This window comes from Etheostoma cragini, chromosome 19 (genome assembly GCF_013103735.1).
Source record: "Etheostoma cragini isolate CJK2018 chromosome 19, CSU_Ecrag_1.0, whole genome shotgun sequence".
In the NCBI taxonomy this organism is placed as follows: Eukaryota; Metazoa; Chordata; class Actinopteri; order Perciformes; family Percidae; genus Etheostoma; species Etheostoma cragini.
Window position 1 is genome coordinate 2,147,859 of NC_048425.1, and position 18,821 is coordinate 2,166,679.

General features: G+C 40.0%; 1 protein-coding gene and 1 long non-coding RNA gene across 6 annotated transcripts in view; one reads left to right on the forward strand and one right to left on the reverse strand.

Annotated features, from left to right (window-relative positions):
* Nucleotides 1–4,625: 4,625 nt before the first annotated feature.
* si:dkey-9k7.3 (circularly permutated Ras protein 1) overlaps nucleotides 4,626–18,821 on the reverse strand; it is a 15,812-nt gene continuing 1,616 nt past the window's right edge. Inside the window, exons 2-19 of one of the 5 annotated variants that reach the window (XM_034857127.1) lie at nucleotides 16,473–16,524; nucleotides 15,646–15,702; nucleotides 14,420–14,545; nucleotides 14,256–14,339; nucleotides 14,037–14,122; nucleotides 13,665–13,862; nucleotides 12,742–12,786; nucleotides 12,566–12,655; nucleotides 10,843–10,994; nucleotides 10,657–10,738; nucleotides 9,745–9,872; nucleotides 9,560–9,644; nucleotides 7,503–7,609; nucleotides 6,708–6,820; nucleotides 6,448–6,559; nucleotides 5,825–5,965; nucleotides 5,547–5,640; nucleotides 4,626–5,037 (exon numbers count right to left, since the gene is read on the reverse strand). In XM_034857127.1, the coding sequence (XP_034713018.1) occupies nucleotides 4,897–5,037; nucleotides 5,547–5,640; nucleotides 5,825–5,965; nucleotides 6,448–6,559; nucleotides 6,708–6,820; nucleotides 7,503–7,609; nucleotides 9,560–9,644; nucleotides 9,745–9,872; nucleotides 10,657–10,738; nucleotides 10,843–10,994; nucleotides 12,566–12,655; nucleotides 12,742–12,786; nucleotides 13,665–13,862; nucleotides 14,037–14,122; nucleotides 14,256–14,339; nucleotides 14,420–14,545; nucleotides 15,646–15,702; nucleotides 16,473–16,524 (1,893 nt within the window). In that variant the 3' untranslated portion in view covers nucleotides 4,626–4,896. Of the gene's footprint in view, nucleotides 5,038–5,546; nucleotides 5,641–5,824; nucleotides 5,966–6,447; nucleotides 6,560–6,707; nucleotides 6,821–7,502; nucleotides 7,610–9,559; nucleotides 9,645–9,744; nucleotides 9,873–10,656; nucleotides 10,739–10,842; nucleotides 10,995–12,565; nucleotides 12,656–12,741; nucleotides 12,787–13,664; nucleotides 13,863–14,036; nucleotides 14,123–14,255; nucleotides 14,340–14,419; nucleotides 14,552–15,645; nucleotides 15,712–16,472; nucleotides 16,843–18,821 lie in introns of those variants that run through there. The other 4 variants (XM_034857126.1, XM_034857125.1, XM_034857123.1 and 1 more) reach the window with 4 other exon arrangements.
* LOC117935124 lies at nucleotides 8,721–12,414 on the forward strand. Its single transcript, XR_004654686.1, has 3 exons — nucleotides 8,721–8,731; nucleotides 9,758–9,760; nucleotides 12,299–12,414. It is a non-coding gene; the product is annotated as an uncharacterized LOC117935124 (long non-coding RNA).

An 18,821-nucleotide genomic window follows, 5' to 3' on the forward strand; every position in this document is an offset into this window, starting at 1 on the left:
AGACATAAACAGGCTTCTCTGGGAGAGTCCCACTGAGATTAAGAATCTCTTTTTCAAGGGAGACCTGGACCAGAAAGGCAGAAGACAAACAGGCAATAAAAACACATAGTTAAAGACAGAATGCGCAAAGAGCGACACATTTATGAGAAACTAAAATATCAAAAGAAATTTACAAGTTAGTTTCATTGTCAGGTAAATAAAAAACATTGACCATTAGGGCATATGACTCTAATTCTTTCATTTTGGATTAAAGAGCATCTAATGTGATGAATTCATTGAGTTCACAGATACGTAGAGTAGAAATATCTCAGCACTGGAATGACAAAAAAAGCTGTCAGTCAAATTTCACATTGATAATCTTGTTTGACAACTCAGGCAAAAAGTTTCACAGAAATAAAAGCTTCTTCCTTTTCATGTCGGTAATGGACTATGGTGATTTGATTATAGACATTCATCCTCTTCAACTCTCAGATCTCTGGACTCAGTCTGTCACTCCGCCTTGAGATTTATGACCAACATCATTGTATTTTCGGGGTTGGAAGGTCTTTCCTCCAAAAAACCCCATAATACTCACTTTATCTATAAGGCACTTGTTGGAATACTGTAAGGTAAGATGGACCTTACAGAAGTACTTTGTCATTCAGAGGAACATCATCTGACTCAATTATCGTACTGGCTTTTATTTTTTTAATTACTTTTACTTATGTTCCACGAGCTCGGCCTGAACTTGGAAAAAGGTCTTTTAGTTTTAGTGCACCTAACTCGTGGAACAAAATAAAACACATTCTTAAAATCATTGCACTTGTGCCTTTTGGAAATTTTAGAAATCTGGCTTTCTACTTGAAAGTATGGTTGCTTTAAATAGTTGTTGTTTTTTTACATCCTGGTTGTCTTGATGTGGTAAGACAAGACAAACCCACTGACCTAAATCTCTGTGTGATCCTTTAGATATAGGCATTAATAATGCTTGGTTGCTTGCTTTAATTAATTATTTGCTTTAATAACCAGTCTTGTTTCTCTGCTCCACCCTTGTTAAACATTGTATTTTTAATTTGTGTAGAAATTGATGACAATAATTCACCGTCGGGTCTCTGCACAGTTTAGCGGTCTACGTGACTGAGGCTCGGAGATGGCATGAAAGATAAAATCAGTTCCTCTTATCATGGGAATCACACCAGCTATGGGAACTTCTTTCACCTGCATGTGCCTTTGTGTGTTTTTGTACTCACTGACTTGTGTGTGTGTTTTTTTATGTGAACGTTTGGTCTTTCTGTGCACCCGTTTGAACCAGTGGCATCTACGGTAACGAATCCCTTTTGTGTCATTCTAAGTGGAGCGCGATTTCCAAGTAGAGATAAGCCAACTCTCAGACAGCATGTACCCAAACAGGATGCCGGACATCTTCTTTAATCCTTCCCATGATTCATCTGTAATGAAGTAATTACAACCTGTGGAACATGAAACAACATTTTTTAGGGTAATGTCGACAAAACTGACTCTGCAAATCTATGTTTTAGTACTCGAGATCTGTCTTACTCGAGACCACTTTATGAAGGTCTCCTCTTGGAATCAACTGAATTTTTACTCGGTCTCGTCTCGGACTCAGATAAAGAGGACTCTGGATTTTATTTAATAGCCTTTGTATTATTTAATCAAGGTATTTCACAAGATACACTAACTGTGATAAAAGAGGTAAATTAAGATTTTTTTTTTTTCTGCAGGTGTTTTTTTAATTGGATTGTGGAACTTTGAGGTCAATGTGAGGTGTGCCTCTGGTTAGCATTTTCCACATTTAATCGCGTTAATCAGTGTGGGACTCACTCTAGTCTGATCTTGATCTTGTCTCGGTCTCTGTACACTCTGGTCTTGTTCTCAGAACAGGTGTTTTTGAATGCAACACTGCTTAGATCGTTTATGCAGTACATGAAGTAACATCATTTCTTTCAGATTAAGATTCAGATTATTATTAAGAAATTCTAAATCCACAGATGAAAAAAAAGTGTATCAAATATTTCTTTCCTGATTGATTTACAGACTCGCAATCAACCTGTAATTATTATACCACTGACAACAGTATGTGGTAACAAACTACATTATAGAACTGTATTGCTAGTTTGTTATTACTGATTAAGCAACACGGTCGTGGTTTTGTTAACGTACCGTCTTGTTTTGCAAAGTAATCAGAACCAATTAAATTTAGCTGCGTAAACGCAACGTGAAGTCATGGGAAGGAAGGCGTGTTAATAAAACTCCACTTTTAAGGATATTTGGCGTGTCATGTCTATGTATTTTAAATGTTTTGTGTGTCATTTAACCTTCTGTTCTCATTCCCAACTTGTCAGTTTCAAACACATGGTAAATGTGAATTTAAACAAAAATACTTGATTACGTTTAAGCAAATACACTACTTAGTTAAGTTTTAGAAAAAGATCTCAATTCGGATAAAATAAGTATTTTTGTTACGCAAGTTAAGCAACCTACGTCCGTTAAGTTGGAAACACAGTTAACGTTGTCTTTTGGTTTCACGAAGGACACAATCTGCAGTCTCCTGTGTAAAAGTCCTGTGTTTCTTTGACCCCCCCATCCACCCTGATCTCTTGTCTACGCAGACTTTCTCACCATTAATCTTATTCCTTAATTCAAGTCAGTAAAGACTAAATAGCGTTAAATGACATGCCAAAAGCAAAACAAATTGTATTGATAACACGCTAAATAACTCACGAAATTGGAGCGTTATTCATTTGCCGTTACAGATGTAGCTTCAGGTAAATATTCGTAACTATCGACTGATCAGCTATCGACTGATCAGGAGTACCATCAGTGCTTTCATCAGCGTACATTCCTCACTGTCGCTTCTATCGTTTTACAAACGGAGCTATTGCATCACAACAGCCGACTGATAACTGTCCCTGCAATTATTTAACGCTTGACCTGCACACAATGGCTGATTCCTAGAGTCAACCCGTTTCTTCCTGTCTCTGTGATGATATTATGATATTGAATGGCCCAAGCGAAGGCACATGGTGTTCTGTGAATAAGTAAATGGAGGATGTACAGTTTTACAGAAGATGTCCAATGTTCACGCTCTTTAAGCTCATTTTTTGGTCTCCACCAACTACTGTCTCTTTAGCTGCTACATGTACCGTAAATGCTTCACTTTGTTCAGCAGCTAGTTGCTAACTGTCATCTGTCCAGTGCTGAGCAGGTAGTGGGTTTTTCAGCTTATTCTCTTATTACAGTTGGCTGCTTCAGGCCAAAATGACCCCAATGAAACAAAGCAGTAAGGTCATGGGTCAGACGGTAGGTAGAAGAGTATGTCTGTCCTCTCTAACCTGCAAGACCCAAATTATTTCTTAATCCCTTTTACATTTTAATTCACATAATACTATCTTGCTAGCCCTCTATTATAAGACCCTCTGACTATGGAAATGCAGCCTGCAAAATGACACATATCTGAGCAAGCTTGCTACTGGTTAAAATGTAGTGATTGATGATGTAGTCGATTTTTAGGACCGGCTAAACAAACCATTAGCATTTGCATCTGTATGTAGGTCTACAGCAGTATAGTATGTATGTATGTATGTATGTATTTATGTATGTATGTATGTATGTATGTATGTATGTGAATGAATGTGAGTCTATGGACAGTCTTCAAAATAAAACAAGACAAATAACTTAATGACCTTCAATTACAGTCTGTGTCCTTTGTAGGTCACTCGGCCAGGTCAGACTCAAACAAAAGCCTGTCAAAATGAAGACAGATGACGTAATAACATGAATGCTTGATCATGCTGTGTAAGCGTATCCACTGTCAACACAGTTAAAGCATTCCACAAAACACACAATGTCTCAAAATCTAAATTGTAGATAAGGTTGCATTCATAGTAAACAGTGACACAACATCTAGCTCTAAAAATATGAGCGTTTGTGTGTGTGTGGGTGTCTAAAAAACAAGTATACAGAAAGCTTATTTTTTTAGGCCTTTATTGTATAATGTAGGACAGCTGAAGATGTGAAAGGGGAGATAGAGAGATGGGGAATGACATGCAGCAAAGAGACGCAGGTCTGAGTCAAATCTGCAACCGCTGCAACATGGACTTAACCTTTGTACATGGGGCGCACGCTCTACCAGTACTCTACCAGTACTCTACCAGTCCTCTACCAGTCCTCTACCAGTCCTCCACCAGTCCTGATGCATTTGGGCGGGGCGGCTGTGGCTCAGTGGTAGAGCGGTTGCCTGCCAATTGGAAGGTTGGTGGTTCGATCCCCGCCCCTGCAGTCATTGTCGAAGTGTCCTTGGGCAAGACACTGAACCCCGAGTTGCCCCCGGTGCTGCGCATCGGAGTGTGAATGTGTGTGAATGTTTATCTGATGAGCAGGTGGCACCTTGTACGGCAGCCCCGGCCACAGTGTATGAATGTGTGTGAATGGTGAATGTTCACTGTAGATGTAAAAGCGCTTTGAGCAGTTGTTAAGACTGGAAAAGCGCTATATAAATACAGCACATTTACATTTACATTTGTTGATTATGAAGTTTTGTCGCCATCCTGATCTTGCTTCCTTCATTCCTGAGTTGACAAACCTCAGTTTTACGAATGCTTTCTCATTCATTTCCCCACATTAAATTTTTTTTTTAGTTTGAGTGCTAGGCAGACGTGCAGGAAAAGGTCTCAGGTCGGATCAAACCCTGGCCCTCTTCTCTTTATATGGGCGCGCGCTGTACCAACTGAGCTACCCGGGCACCCAAGTGCTCTGTCCTTTTCAGTCCAGGTGTTAAATTTCAATATTAGTCTAACGAAGACAGTGTGCAATGAACGTCCTTCTAGTCCCACACCCACTAAAAAAAGCTACGAGCCAACATGGCTTAATCTGAATATTTGTGGATGGTTGATTTCTTTACATTCCCTCCACAAGAGCCTTTTTCTTCACCCTTGTCTTCTTTTGGATCTCTTTTGTGTTTTTGCTGCTGCTGCTGTTGGCACTGCTGGCTCTCTTCATCTGGTACATTACATTAGCTGCTTGATCCGAGAGCGCCTGCTGGGGGACAGAGATGAGAAGTCAGTAAGCAAGGGAGTTTGTCAGCGAGTAAGGGATCCTGGCTCTCGTCACAGTTTTCACTTTGTTTTTCTTCTTGAAGTTATGATGTTTTAATTAGTGAGCTTTAGAGCTGCTGCAGTCAACGTTAGGTTAAGCAAACCAGCTGCTCTCTGCCCCTTAACTCCCCCCTTAACCTTTAACCACATTTTGGTGGTAAATCTAAATAAATTGTGTGCCACAGTTGGTAAACAATGGATGGTGTGTTAGGAGTACTTAGGAATACATGAAAAAGATGTCACAATCTTGAGTCATGAGGCAAACAGGACTGCAAGCACAACCGTATTATAGAGATGAGATAAATAAATATGACACACAGTTAATCTTTAGTTTATTTAACTGATTCAATTATTTCGCTGGAACCTCTTTAGTTTGAGAAATGAAGAACCTTACATGATTGATAACTTCATTCATTAAATGGCCTCAATAACATAAATTAAGTGCTTGATTACCTGTGATTCAGTGGTGATGTTGTCACAGATTGTTGTCATGGTGTCTATCCAGTTGCCATAGATACTCTCTTCTTTTTGGATTGGTCTCTGCTTACTGTGGGGCAGAAACACGCAACACACACACACACACACAACATACACACAAAATCAGCAGACCTGAATGCCTAACCTATACCCTTATACTAACGTTACCATGAACATCCCTAGCCATGACATCCTTGTTTTTTCATTACATTGCCATCCGTCTTCTACCTGGATCAGGGGCCAATGAGTCATACCTGATTTGATTGTGCAGGTCTTGGTGTGCTTTTAGTTGCCTCTGTGCTTCCTGCACCCGACCCTCCATAGTTAAACTGGCACAGAGTTGAGCACAGTGAACGCCAAGCACCGCCATGTTGAGGCTCCCAGCCCAAATCCTACTTCAGACCAAACAAAACAAACAGAAATGTCATGACAGAAACTTCATCTTAGAAGTGGCCTCAAGAGGAGATGAGAAAGACACACACACACACACACACACACACACACACACACACACACACACACACACACACACACACACACACACACACACACACACACACACACACACACACACACACACACACACACACACACACACACACACACACACACACACACACACACACACACACACACACACACACAGCAGATCACTAGGTGAATTCAAAATTATACTTTTTCAATAAATTGCAAAGCAATTCTCTGAGTATAAACATTTTTCAAAGTTCAGTATCTGATCAAAGAATATGTAAACACGATTTTGGTGTCAACTTTGACAGTTTTTGATACTCTTTACTATGGATACAATCAAGTAAATACCGCAAAAGTGTTGAAAGGTCAATAATGAAAAGTCAGTATTTAACCCTACAGTGTTTACCTGCCGGTAGTTACCGGTCGTCGCTCAGTTATAACACGGGTGACTTTTTCTTGGTCTCTGGTCTTGAAGTTCAGCTGGAGTTGAAATGGAAGTGTGTCTTTCTGGAGGAAAACTGTCAAAAACATCGACATTATTGGGTGTGAGTCCCGACATCAATCAGGCTCCCAGGACATGGTCCCCACAACGTCAGTCCCCACAGTCCCCACAATGTGCTGTAAAACAACTAATAGGATATGGCAATGTTGATTTTGTTTTCATACCTTCTGTAAACTCTGGTTTTACAGCAAACTGGATAGTTATCTCCAACCCCTTGGTCACATTCCCGATTTCTCTCAGCAGTTTGTGATTGTATTCATCGTCAAAAGGAAAATACCTACAGAGAAAGATAGAGGAAAATAATTAATAATCACCATTAAATAGCTACATTTTCCAGATATATAGGCTGGCAATATGGCAAATGCACTCTTGGGCCAATTTGGGTTGCTGGAAAAGATAAATAAATGCGGCAACAGTGGCGTTTCACACTGGTTTAACAAAAATATGCTTTACTGCAGCCTGGAGCCTCCCGTCTGGTGCCCTCTGACTTCTGCTTTTCAAAGTAAAAGCTTCGTACTTTGGTGTTTTGGGTGTGTTTATCTTTTAAATATACAAGCATTTCTATGTTTATCTTTTAAATACACAAGCATTTCCATTCTAAGATGGTGCCATGATAGTGTATTTGAAGGTTTTATGAATTGTGTGTATTAATTAACTATGAAGTGCGCCTCAGGCTGCCAATGGCATAATCTCACATGAGCCTGTTTTTTGCAATTATAAAGCAAATAATGTCCCTGTCTGAAATTAGGCCGGTAAGGGACGAATGTTTGTCCCAGTCCGCCCCCTCACAGGCCCACTTGCAAATGAATAGGACAGAGACCAATGCATATTTATATTTAATATACACAATGTTGTAAATATGATAGACCTGAAGTGTAAGTGTGTCCATGGTCTCATCATTTTTAGGTTCACGTACAAACGTTTCTGTTATTGTATTTTTGGTTTTAGTCGCCACTCACACTCCTTCAGGAGCAAGCAGGGTTGCCGTGACTCCCGTAGCGAGGATGTTGTCCATGGAGGCTGACCGGATCTCTGTTGCAACGGTACCAATGCTCACAGTGTTTATCTGTGGAGGAAGCTGAGTTTTACAAGTCAAGGTATAACATCTTAAATTTACACTTATGCTTTGGTTACACTGCATGAGTAACATATGTGGACCATTCAAGGAGAGAATGTGCCGCAGAATGTATCTTTCCACTGGCAACACCTGCAGCGCAGGATTCTGGGTCACAGGCTAGATGGTGAGCTTTTGCTTTGGGATTTTTTGCTGTTTCTTTCGTTTTTAGAGCCGGCAGAGCGCTGTGAAACGATCTATTGTCAGATGTTATCAAAAGGCGCAGGTGACAGGAAACAAAGAATAAAATTAGAAACTATCAAAACCATACTGCCAATATGCTCACTGATAGTCATTATGTAATTGTATCTATGTAAGTCCCTCCAGGATTTCACAATGTCATGATCGCTCCAATTCAAGCCATTTCAACCAATCTGCACAACTTTAGCACAGATTTGACCAATAACCGGAGTTTCCCGCGACTTCAACCACTCCCAGCAGTCCCACGTGCCAGACTTTGTCTCAGTGTGTGACTCTGAGAGCCAGTGACCAAGCGGGAGTGAGAACGGGTTGACGTCACACGTACCTCACCAAATTCATTTCCTTGTTTCTGATATGAACATCTGACATTTACCAACAAAACATACAGCGAAACACAGTGCAAAACATTTCAGGCCGGCCTGCCAACCTGTATACATTTTACCATCAATGCACGCTGTAACAGTGTTTCACCCTGAAGTCGCTGAGAGCGGCTGCTGTTTCAATCCTGTCGGCTCTCTGCAGCGGGCGGGGCTGCTGAGTTCACCCCGCGACTGACGCACACACACACACACACACACAAACACACGGTGGATACAGGAAAAACCGGAGATGAGATGACACAACAACCTAAATTAGGCACAGCTACGCTTGTTATTGTAAGTTCAATGATAAGTTAAAGTCCAATGAGTACCTTATCACACTGTATGAATGTGTGTCCCAGCCCAGGATCAGAAAATTCACTAACACTGTAAAAAAATCAACAAGCTACTGACACACATATGTATTTTCGAATTTGATTTATTCAATAAATTAAATCCACCAGCCATTTTCCTATTATACCAACATTCGCGGCACCTTGAGCCTTTTTGGTAAGTTTACTAGGAAAACTCAGCTTAGAGTAATTTATTCTCCTCCAAACAAGTTTACATTTTATTCTTAAGAACTACACACAAATAAATCTACTTTTTTGCAACTTTCTCCTGCAACTTCATTGCAACAAATAGACAAAAGTCATTGCAACTTTCATTGCAATTTCTTAAAAAAGCTCCCACAAAATCACCGCTCTTATGCCTGTGTCGTCAGTTTCATTGATTATTTCGTGCTAATGTTTTGTCCCCGTTTCGAATATTTTCAGATGAACTAGCAACGGAGTGTCGATGCGGTTTGACGCTGCACCGTAAATAACTGGCCTGGCCCAAGTTGTATGGAGTAAAGTGGAGCCCGGAGGTAAAAAGGTAGGTCAGGTCATCCTTTCTTTCAACCTGGGGAACTGCATTCAAAAGATGAGCTAACCAAGCATTTTACTGTGCCGGTAGTTTGACAGCTACCATAGAGAGTGGAATATATCACTCAATGTATGAGTTGACATTGTTAATCAACCAACACACCTTCAACTTTGCCTTTTCCATTTGTTTTTATTTAATCCCTCATGCATGACATTCACTTTTGTGACTTTTGGATCTCCAAAGCTAAGCAAAATATAATTGATTGATATAATTTTTCAACTAAACAATGAACTGTGAATTTATATTTTATTCTAAGAAACGGCGGAGCGTTGTTTTCGGTGTGCTTGGTCATCACTGCGGCCCTGGTTACACTTTCATGTGAAGAATGTGTCAGTACTCCCTCCACCCTCAGGACATTAATTAACGTTAAATATGTTCCACAGTGCTAGAAGTTGTATACATGGATGTGTCTCACCCTTCCTCCAGTGGTGTCTGCGAGTCTCCCGATGTCAGCCAGGCGACAGTCTGTCCCTTCAAAAGTCATTACTGATATTATGACTCTGGGAGAAGAACATACAGTATATATTATTCCATTTCTGTTTCAACGTTTGATTTAAGCAGATTTAGTTGCACATGCATCACAAGCATGGCTCTCCTCACCCACTCTCCACAGCCCGTTGAGCCAGTTGTCTGTAGAAATACGGAGTAAGGGGAGAGGAGGACAGAGAAGGGATCTGCTCCATCTCTCCCAGTCCGATGTTGGCTCTGCCATCAGTGCACAAGATCACCTGCAGAACACAGAAGATAAGGAACTCCACGGCCCACAAGTCTCCCCGTCATATCAGCCAATAGCCAGTCCACACTGTTGTGTTTCAGCTCATATTAAAGATGGGATTCGACATTTCGGTAGCCTCTTTTTGATAAAGGGACGCCATTGAAAGCACAAACAATACAATATAAATCAATCGAATCTCCACGTTACATCATCGGAGCAAACAATTAAAATTTGAAATACAACTTTAAAAAGTTGTTTTTATTTATGTTGGTGAGATTTGTTTTGAAGATTATCTTGGGCATTTTCATTATTTTTGACAGGACAGATAAAGACATGAAAGGGGAGAGAGAAGGGGAATGACATGCAGCAAAGGCGGAGTAAACCTCTACAAATGGGCGCCCGCTCTATCAACTGAGCTATCTGGGCGCCTAATTTAATTTAATTTATTTAACCTTTATTTAAGCAGGAAGTCCCTTGAGATTAAAATCTCTTTTTCGAGGGAGACCTGGCCGAGACGTCACACCAGTTACAATATTAACAGAAATACAGCAGAGTCAGAATCACACATAGAGGAAAGGAACAGGTCACATGTGGCAGTTGCATTTTTGAGTTACATGACATTTTAACATTGCCTTAAATTCATTTAATGGGACCAGATCATTTAGATGGAGCAAGTAATTCTTTCCGTAATGTTGGTGATGCTTTGCTTGTTGCTCCCTTTCATTGTTGCCCCTTTGTCAAGCTTTTACAAGCCCAAATGCTGGACTAACCCTGTAAAGTCCTTTAGACTCACTCACCTTTGACCCGGGGTACCTTGACGCCATAGCAACCGAGGCTAATGCTGCAGAACCAAGACACGTGGCCCCGTGCTCCCTCAGGCTGGATGTGTAAAAATATAAAAAAAACAAAGATTCAAGTTCTGTACCACAGTGATGGTATTTTAAAGTATAAAAAGTATCTGACGTGCCGCCATCGTCACCTACTCTTTGACCCTCTGAACCAGCGGGTCGTACGTCTCAGCGATGCAGTGAGGGATGCTATAAGCCGCGCTTTGTTGCCATATATGGTCGTAGTCAACCAACGCCCAGTCCCGGAGAGTGAGAGGCGTACTAGTACCATCGCCATATATTACAACCTGTAAAACAACATGTGACAGGTTTTTAGGTATGGCAGTTATTATATTAGACTTTAAAAAGCATGGTTGCACCAAAAAAAAGAAGAAAATTCCCACAGATCACAATAATCTAGTAAAGTAAACAGGAAGTCTTGGCAAGACAAGTCAAATGTTTTCATAGAAGTATACTGTATAATTGTAGAAGGTGCCCAAGTGTGTTGACTGTCAGAAACATCCCCCCCCCCCCTTTTTTTTTGTTTTTTTAAAGGTCTTTGTTCTAACTGGCAACGTCAGGTGGCCGCCCACCAAAAGCCAGGTTTCTGCATGTAAAAAGTTTCCATTACAAGTTTCCATTAAAAAGAAAATGTTCCTTGCCACTGTCGCCCCAAACGGGTGCTCTCGGAAAGAATTGTTGGGTCTCTGTAAATTAGAAAGTGTCGTCTCTGTAAAGTGTCCTGAGATAACGTAGGTTAGGATTTGAGACTGTAATTAAAACTTGGGCTAAATTGAATTGACTTCTGAAAACAAATGAATTTCTACCTGACCGACTGTGGACATGACACCCGTTCAGACTGCTTCATTTAAAAGATATTCAACAGCCTTAAGAAGTAAAAAGGATCCAGTATTTCACAAGGAAAGAACAAAAATGTGAAAAAGTAAGATAGGAAATTATAATTTAGAAGGATATTTGTTTTTCTCGTGCTTCCTTTTAATCATCTTCTGACCCCTCACTTGATTGGGATCCACTGCTCCATGGGGTCTGGCCTGAGCCAGTAGAGTAACTAGAGGCTTTTAACATTTAGTTATGACGTGTGTGTGTTATGATCTGAGCTTCTCTGTTCTTTATTTTGAGAGTCTGTCCAGCCGCGCGGGCATGTTAGTGAAAGTGGCCTGGAAAAACTACGTCGATATTTTAGGTATTGATGAAGGTTCTTTGAGAGCGTGTTGTTTCCCCCGTAGTTTGAGTGCAGCGGGGGCGGAGCGATGACGTAGCTTCTGGGACTCCAGGCCTGGATGCTTTCTCAAAGGCCCCAAATCTTTTAGGTTTTTAAAATAACTTTAACTTTGTGCCAGTTATCTCTCAGTCTCTCTGACGGGACCGGCAAATAAATGGAGCAAAAGTTCTGTTACTTGGGAAATATCACCTTTGTTTCACAATTTCTACCCAACCTTATTATGTCACGTGAAAAAGCATAAGTAGACAATGTTTTCCTCCTTTTAGGTGGCAGGAGTGAAAATAATTAGTTCTCCAGATTTGTTGTGTTCTTGTTTTAGAGCGATGAAGATGAAGAACTTAGATATAGCTCAGGATGTCGGCTCTACAGGATGCTACTTTTTCTTGGCAACTATCATGTTTTTCCCAAACGATGTACACATTTTTAGGCTTTTTGTTATCAAATGGCTTGAAAAATAATGCAAATAGCTGCTGTACATGAATCATGCCCCCAGACACCTCCCCCTGATTAAAACTGAGCCCCAACGTCTGGCTCCGCCCCTGGTGTACAGCCCATTGCAATGATGCATTGAACCCAAAAAATGAACACTTTCTTCCCTGGTTCTTCATTTTTAAAAAGGAGACTCATTCCTCCCACCTCATCGTTGAACGTGACCAGTGCCACCCTCCTGCGGGGCGACTGCTGCAGCAGGGACGACAGCGCTCTCTGCAGAGCGTCCTGGATACCCTGAGAGAAGACCCAAACAGCAACAAAACACGTTTAACACCATCACACGCGTACTAGTTAAAGAGTGTATTCAGATAACCTCTCACCTCTAGTCTGGACCTGTGCGTAGGCGCTCCGCTGCTGGATGGAACCTAAAGTGGAGCAAACATGTTAGCAAGAGGATACGACTGACATGTCTCTTCAAGTGGTGGAATATAACTAAGTACATTTAACGTAATGTACTTAAATACACATTTTCTGATATTTGTACTTCACATTCTTAGATGTATCTCAGTTTTCCACAGTACTTTTGCTGATACTTTTTCTGTGCGTTGCTTAATTGGGATAAAGAATGCAGACATTTTAGTGGGAAGTGAGCATTTTTTTTACACTAATGCAGGTGAGGTGCTCACAGGGATCTGGAGCGGGGCTAGAAAGGGGGACACGGGGCAAGGGGTCCCCCCACGGGCCCTCCCCAAAAAAAATATGAATGCCCCCAAAAAAACATTGGGCTAGAGGGCTGATAACTGTGATTTTCATTGGATCAGAGTACTGTCACTTGGCTGGCTGTTCTGCCAATATCCCCAGCTCTCGTCACATGACCAATCAATGTTTCCATGGTCATGATCTGAAATTTTGGTACCATTGAACCAGCACTGGAATTATTAAAATAGTGGCAGACTGACTGTGTTTTGTATTTGGATATAGAATTTATTTATGAAAACAAGTGAAATTAACAGTGAATGTGGTATTTTATTTGATGTTTTATTAAGCAGAATTACATTGTGTTGTTCTTGCCTATTTAATATTTCCTAAATTATTTTAAGCAGAGCATTTTCTCAGCTTTATTCTCAGAAATCCAGACCCCCCCTTACTGATCATTGGATAGTTCTGTACAGTAAGAGGTACTTATCCATAGTCTTTGGTCTTGTAAAGTATTAGTTCTGATTCGCCAAAGTCACACACACACACACACACACACACACACACACACACACACACACACACACACACACACACACACACACACCTCTGTAGTGACAATCATGCTGCCAGATATGTCCACACAGAAAACCACCAGCGTGTCTTCCAAGTTCTGGTAGTCGTCGTCACTCTGATTTGGAAGGTAAATCTCGTCGCTGTGCACACCTGCGCCCGGACCGACACACACTCTCTTCCCACCGTCGTTCACACCGTTTTCACACCCACAGAACTCGCACACCCACACCTCAACGAGAGAAAAACACAGGACGCAGTTTAATGTGTCATTTCATTTTTAACGGACATGAGAAGTCATATTTCAAGAGAAAGAAACAGCATAGAGAAAAAATAATACACAAAACACTGAAGTTAGAAACTATATGACTGCAGAAAAGAAAAAGTCAAATTATTTTCCACTCACGTTGCTCTGTAAAGTACTCAGACATGACAGGGCAGCACTACATTTCCCACAACTCAGTGGGCTCTGATAACTCTTCAGGCCTGAGGCTGGTCAGAAAATGAGAAAAATTAGTTTAAAAACGAATTAAAAAAATGGGACAGGTGACGTGTGTGTGTGTGTGTGTGGGTGTGCGTGCGTGTGCGTGTGTGTGCGTGTGTGCGTGTGTGTGTGTCCTCTGACCTGCGCAGACGTCGACCAGTTTTCCAACATCGATGGAGACGACGTTGACGTTGGCTTCCAGCCGGCCTCCTCCTTCCTTGTCCACTGGGGAAACACGGCAGAGGAATGACAACGGCAAACAGAGGATGTGTAACTCTGAGACAGATTCAGCGAACAGAACTCACGTCTGGGTGGGACAGGAGGAGGGAGGGAGAGGGGGGCAGGCGGAGGCTGGAAGGAGGAAAGGGGGGGCAGAGGCAGCGAAGTGGGCCGAGGTTTTCGGAGACGACGGGGGGGCAGCGGTGGAGGAACTGGACCTGAGAGAAAGAAAGAAAGAAAATGTTTTTTTATAATGATAATTTGAATGAAACAGGTACAAATTGATCCAGATGTAGTTGTGATGACAACCAATCCGGTCTTGGAAAGAAATTCAGTGTTGATATTTTACATGATTTTTAGTAGAGATGGTCCGATGCCATTTTTTGATTCCCGATACCGATTCCGATACCTGAACTTGTGTATTGGCCGATAGAGTGTCATATATTTTACTATGTTTCAACAGCTGGATACTACTATCCCTGTATGGAAGTGATATCATTTCTCACAAAGTTTTTTTCATGAAAAGTTTTTTTCATGAAGTTTTTGTATTTTTTTTTGTATTTTTTTTCTTCATTGATTTTGCTGCTTTTTCCAACATTTTTCAGCCATGTTTTGACTTCCTTTGTTTCGAATATAGAATTTTTTTTAAAAAACAGGTCAAATTTGACCCGAAGAAAACATCAGGGTTGAAGTATATTTACTTCGGGGCTAGATGACGTGGAATCGGATCAGTGCATGGAGTCCAGTACTTTCCGATACCAGCGTTTTGGGCAGCATCGGAGGGTTTCGGTACATCTTTAATATTTTACCTAAGGATAGGGTTCAACACACTTCTTTCACAACTGTGTTTAACCACTTCCATTACACACACTACAGGGTGAAAGTGACGTTTTAAATTTTTATTATTGTGCTTATTGTGGACGGATAAAAAGGGAAGTTACGTTTTATTTCGACCTACCGAGAATTTTGTTGACCCAAAAAATGATGACTTTGTTCTTGTGTAATTTAATATATCTGACAACCTTTCTGTGTGTGGACTTCCCCTTGTTGAACTGCTATCTGTTCATCTCCCACACTGCTTCTCACACACACACACACACACACACACACACACACACACACACACACACACACACACACACAGCTAACTGTGCTTTCCTGTTATTTCCCTGTAATACTCTTGAGAATGTGGTGAACAGAAAACAACAGTTTAGATATATTGACCTTTATGAATGCCGTTTTTGTGCAAATGTGTGAGAGAGAGAGAGAGAGAGAGAGAGAGAGAGAGAGAGAGAGAGAGAGAGTGAGTTACCTTCTTGTTGTTTAACCGCCGCTGTGTTGTCAAACTGGTGTTTGATAAGAGAAACACCTGTGGATGCTGGGAAAACAAGTACATTAAGGCGCTAAAATTAAAATATGCGGAAATACATTTAATGGAACAAATTATCAAATCAAATGCACAATATTTTAGTTATAGCTAAACAATCAATGTAGAGGAGGAACCTCACATACATCAATAATCCAGGCTAACTCTCATCCATCTATCTCAGGACACTCTTATTTTGAAATTAAGGCAACATAGTCAGTCAAATGCACAATCAGCCAACCCATTGTTTTTTCCTTATAGAAGTCTGAGTTTTATATTTGAATATTAACTCTGGAGTGCAGTGGATTCATGCAGGAAAGACTGAAAATAAAACTGAAATTTAAAAACGATGAGTTGAAAGATGTCACAGTTGGAGGGAAACTATTCCAAACTCTATTAGTGGAGCACCTTTAATGCAAGACATGTAGACTACAGCTAGCAGAAATACACACAGAACGAACATAAAACAGGATAGAATACAATGATAAATGTAAGAAAATAACATCAAATAAGATGAAATAGAATAGATACAGTAGAATGCATACCATAAGATGGATAATAAAACCCTTTGAAAAGTAAGATAAAGAAAAAATAAAGATAAAGAAAAAACTCAATCAACTCTGCAGCAGCGTCAAAAGATCTCCATTTCTTTCTTCTACTCTGTTCTTTCCTTTTCTACATCACTGGTGGAGACTTTTTAATTTTTTAAGATGATAAATAAAGTATTATGGTCATAAAAAAATAAAAAAATAAATGCAAATAGCTGCACTCACCTGCTCCGTCAGGCCTCCAATTACACACAACATGACTGCAGGCGAACTCCATCTGAGACACACAGCGTTGTTATTACAAGGACATTTAAAAACGGTCCTATGAACTCGACGTGCAGTATGGGCTTCAGAAACGAGAGAAAACGACAGTTGTGGAAAATAGACAGATCAGCAATAAGACAACATAATACCAGCTTCCTGCCATCGTGGATAATACTGTCACTGTGCAACTGGCGCCTTTATTTGGTTATTTTTCTAGTTAACAGGTGGCTGAGTAAAACCATGAAAGCAAACATTTCCTGTTTGAATAACCGAGAGGGAAAAGAGAAAAACATGGTAAATAATGGGCCGGTAAGTATGTGTGTGTGCAGTTTATTATGTAGTACAACAGCATGATACAGTGGTTTAGAAAAGTATAACTACCATGACCGAAAACAAGTTCAAGATCCCAATGACGGAAGTAGCAGGATTTACTGCAAGTGTAATATTTAACACTGTGATACTGAAATTATAATACTAATGATATTAATAATAAGGGTTAAAAGTCTACCCCTTCAAACCGGCATACTCAGTGTAACGTGACAGTATTTGTTGTTGTTGATCTTTGCTTTGCTTTCTGGGTGGTTTTTGTTGTGCATCTGTTTATTTTTATCTCTTCATCTTTTTACTTATTGCTCTTGTGTGATGTCCTTGAGTGTCAAAAAAGGCGCCCATAAATAAAATGTATTATTATTATTATTATTATTCAAATTAGGGTTGCTGTGTGGCACCAGCAGACATTTTCTAATTTACAATGAAAATTAGTAGGTTCACACTGGGATTTAGTTTTTACTTATGAATGTAAGGTGCCAGAGTCTATTAAGGAAAAGCATCGACAAAGAAAAAGTTGTAGACAATGAAGAGGAGCAAAAATATCTCTCTCTCTCTCTATATATATATATATATATATATATATATATACACTGTATGTATGTAGATATTACATCTTGCTACATATGGAGAAAGTATGATACATGTCTCTCTTAACTCCTTTGACAATGACTTTTTTTTGCACCTTTTTCTTGGTCTTTGATACATTAATCGATCTTAACTTGGCGACTGGTGAATGTGTGTGGGTACGTGTGTGCGTCTGTGTGCGTGTGTGTGTGTGTGTGTGTGTGTGTGTGGGTGTGTGTGTCTGTGTGCGTGTGTGCGTCTGTGTGTGTGTCTTCATCCAAATTGAAACCAGCCATCCGGTTTGGCATCCTCTTAAAAAACTACAAATATTATGTTATTATACTCCACATCTTTCAAATATTCTTGGTGTTTTGCAACTTTTTTAATTTTACTAATTAAACGCATTCCCACTTTTCAACTATTCTCAATACGTAACCTTCGTCTTACACAATTTCTTAAAATAGTCTTACACAGCAATCCAGTGTAGCGTCGGCCTTTCAACAGCATTCACACCGCGATTTCTTCAGAAATTACATTCTCTAGATTTACTATGATTTTCAGAAGAGCAACCTTTCTTTTACTTATTTTTTTTATCTGGACCTACACAAGATTTTTCTTTTTATTGAGCTACTTATTTATCAGACTATTGTTTTTCCTTGTCTGTGGTTGGGTTACTTTGCTGTGTTCTGCGGTGCTTTTTCTGGTTTGCTAAACAGTAAAGCTATAAATAAAATATTAAAAATAATACCAAAAGGAGTGAGAATAATTCTGATTCGATAAATGTGTATTTCACGTTAAAATTGAAGCATATGTTGTTCATTCTGTCCCTGGTGATCAGGTTATGTTTAGGTTTGTGAATCATTCAACATTCGAGTGATTGCATGACTCTGACCAAGTCAGTTGATGATGGTTCTCCGAGTGTCATTACCGAGTGTTAAGGTAATTATAAGTCAGATAATTTGAAAATAAAAAACTTCAAAGAAAGAGGAGTAATGTGTATTTATATGATAAGAATGTTTCTTTATTAAACTGGACTCTGGCCTCCTGTCATTTTGCAAAAGTGCAGTAAGCAATATGAGTATCCCTTATTTAGCAGATTTAGTTTATAAACAGGATCAGATTCACATCATTTGTTTTAAAGTGAGTGAGTCACCCAACAGGATGCAGAAACAGACTAATCATCCGTGGTTTTAGAGGTTAAATCTTTTGCACTGCTGAACACCGTGCTAAAGTTGAATGATTCATGATTCATTAACATGGAGGATTTTTTGTTTTGTTAGATTTAACTTTCACATTCTACACCAAACTACACCACCAAAACACAACTAAGGTACTTTTAAGGTCCCATGACATGGTGCTCTTTGGATGCTTTTATATAGACCTTAGTGGTCCCCTAGTACTGTATCTGAAGTCTCT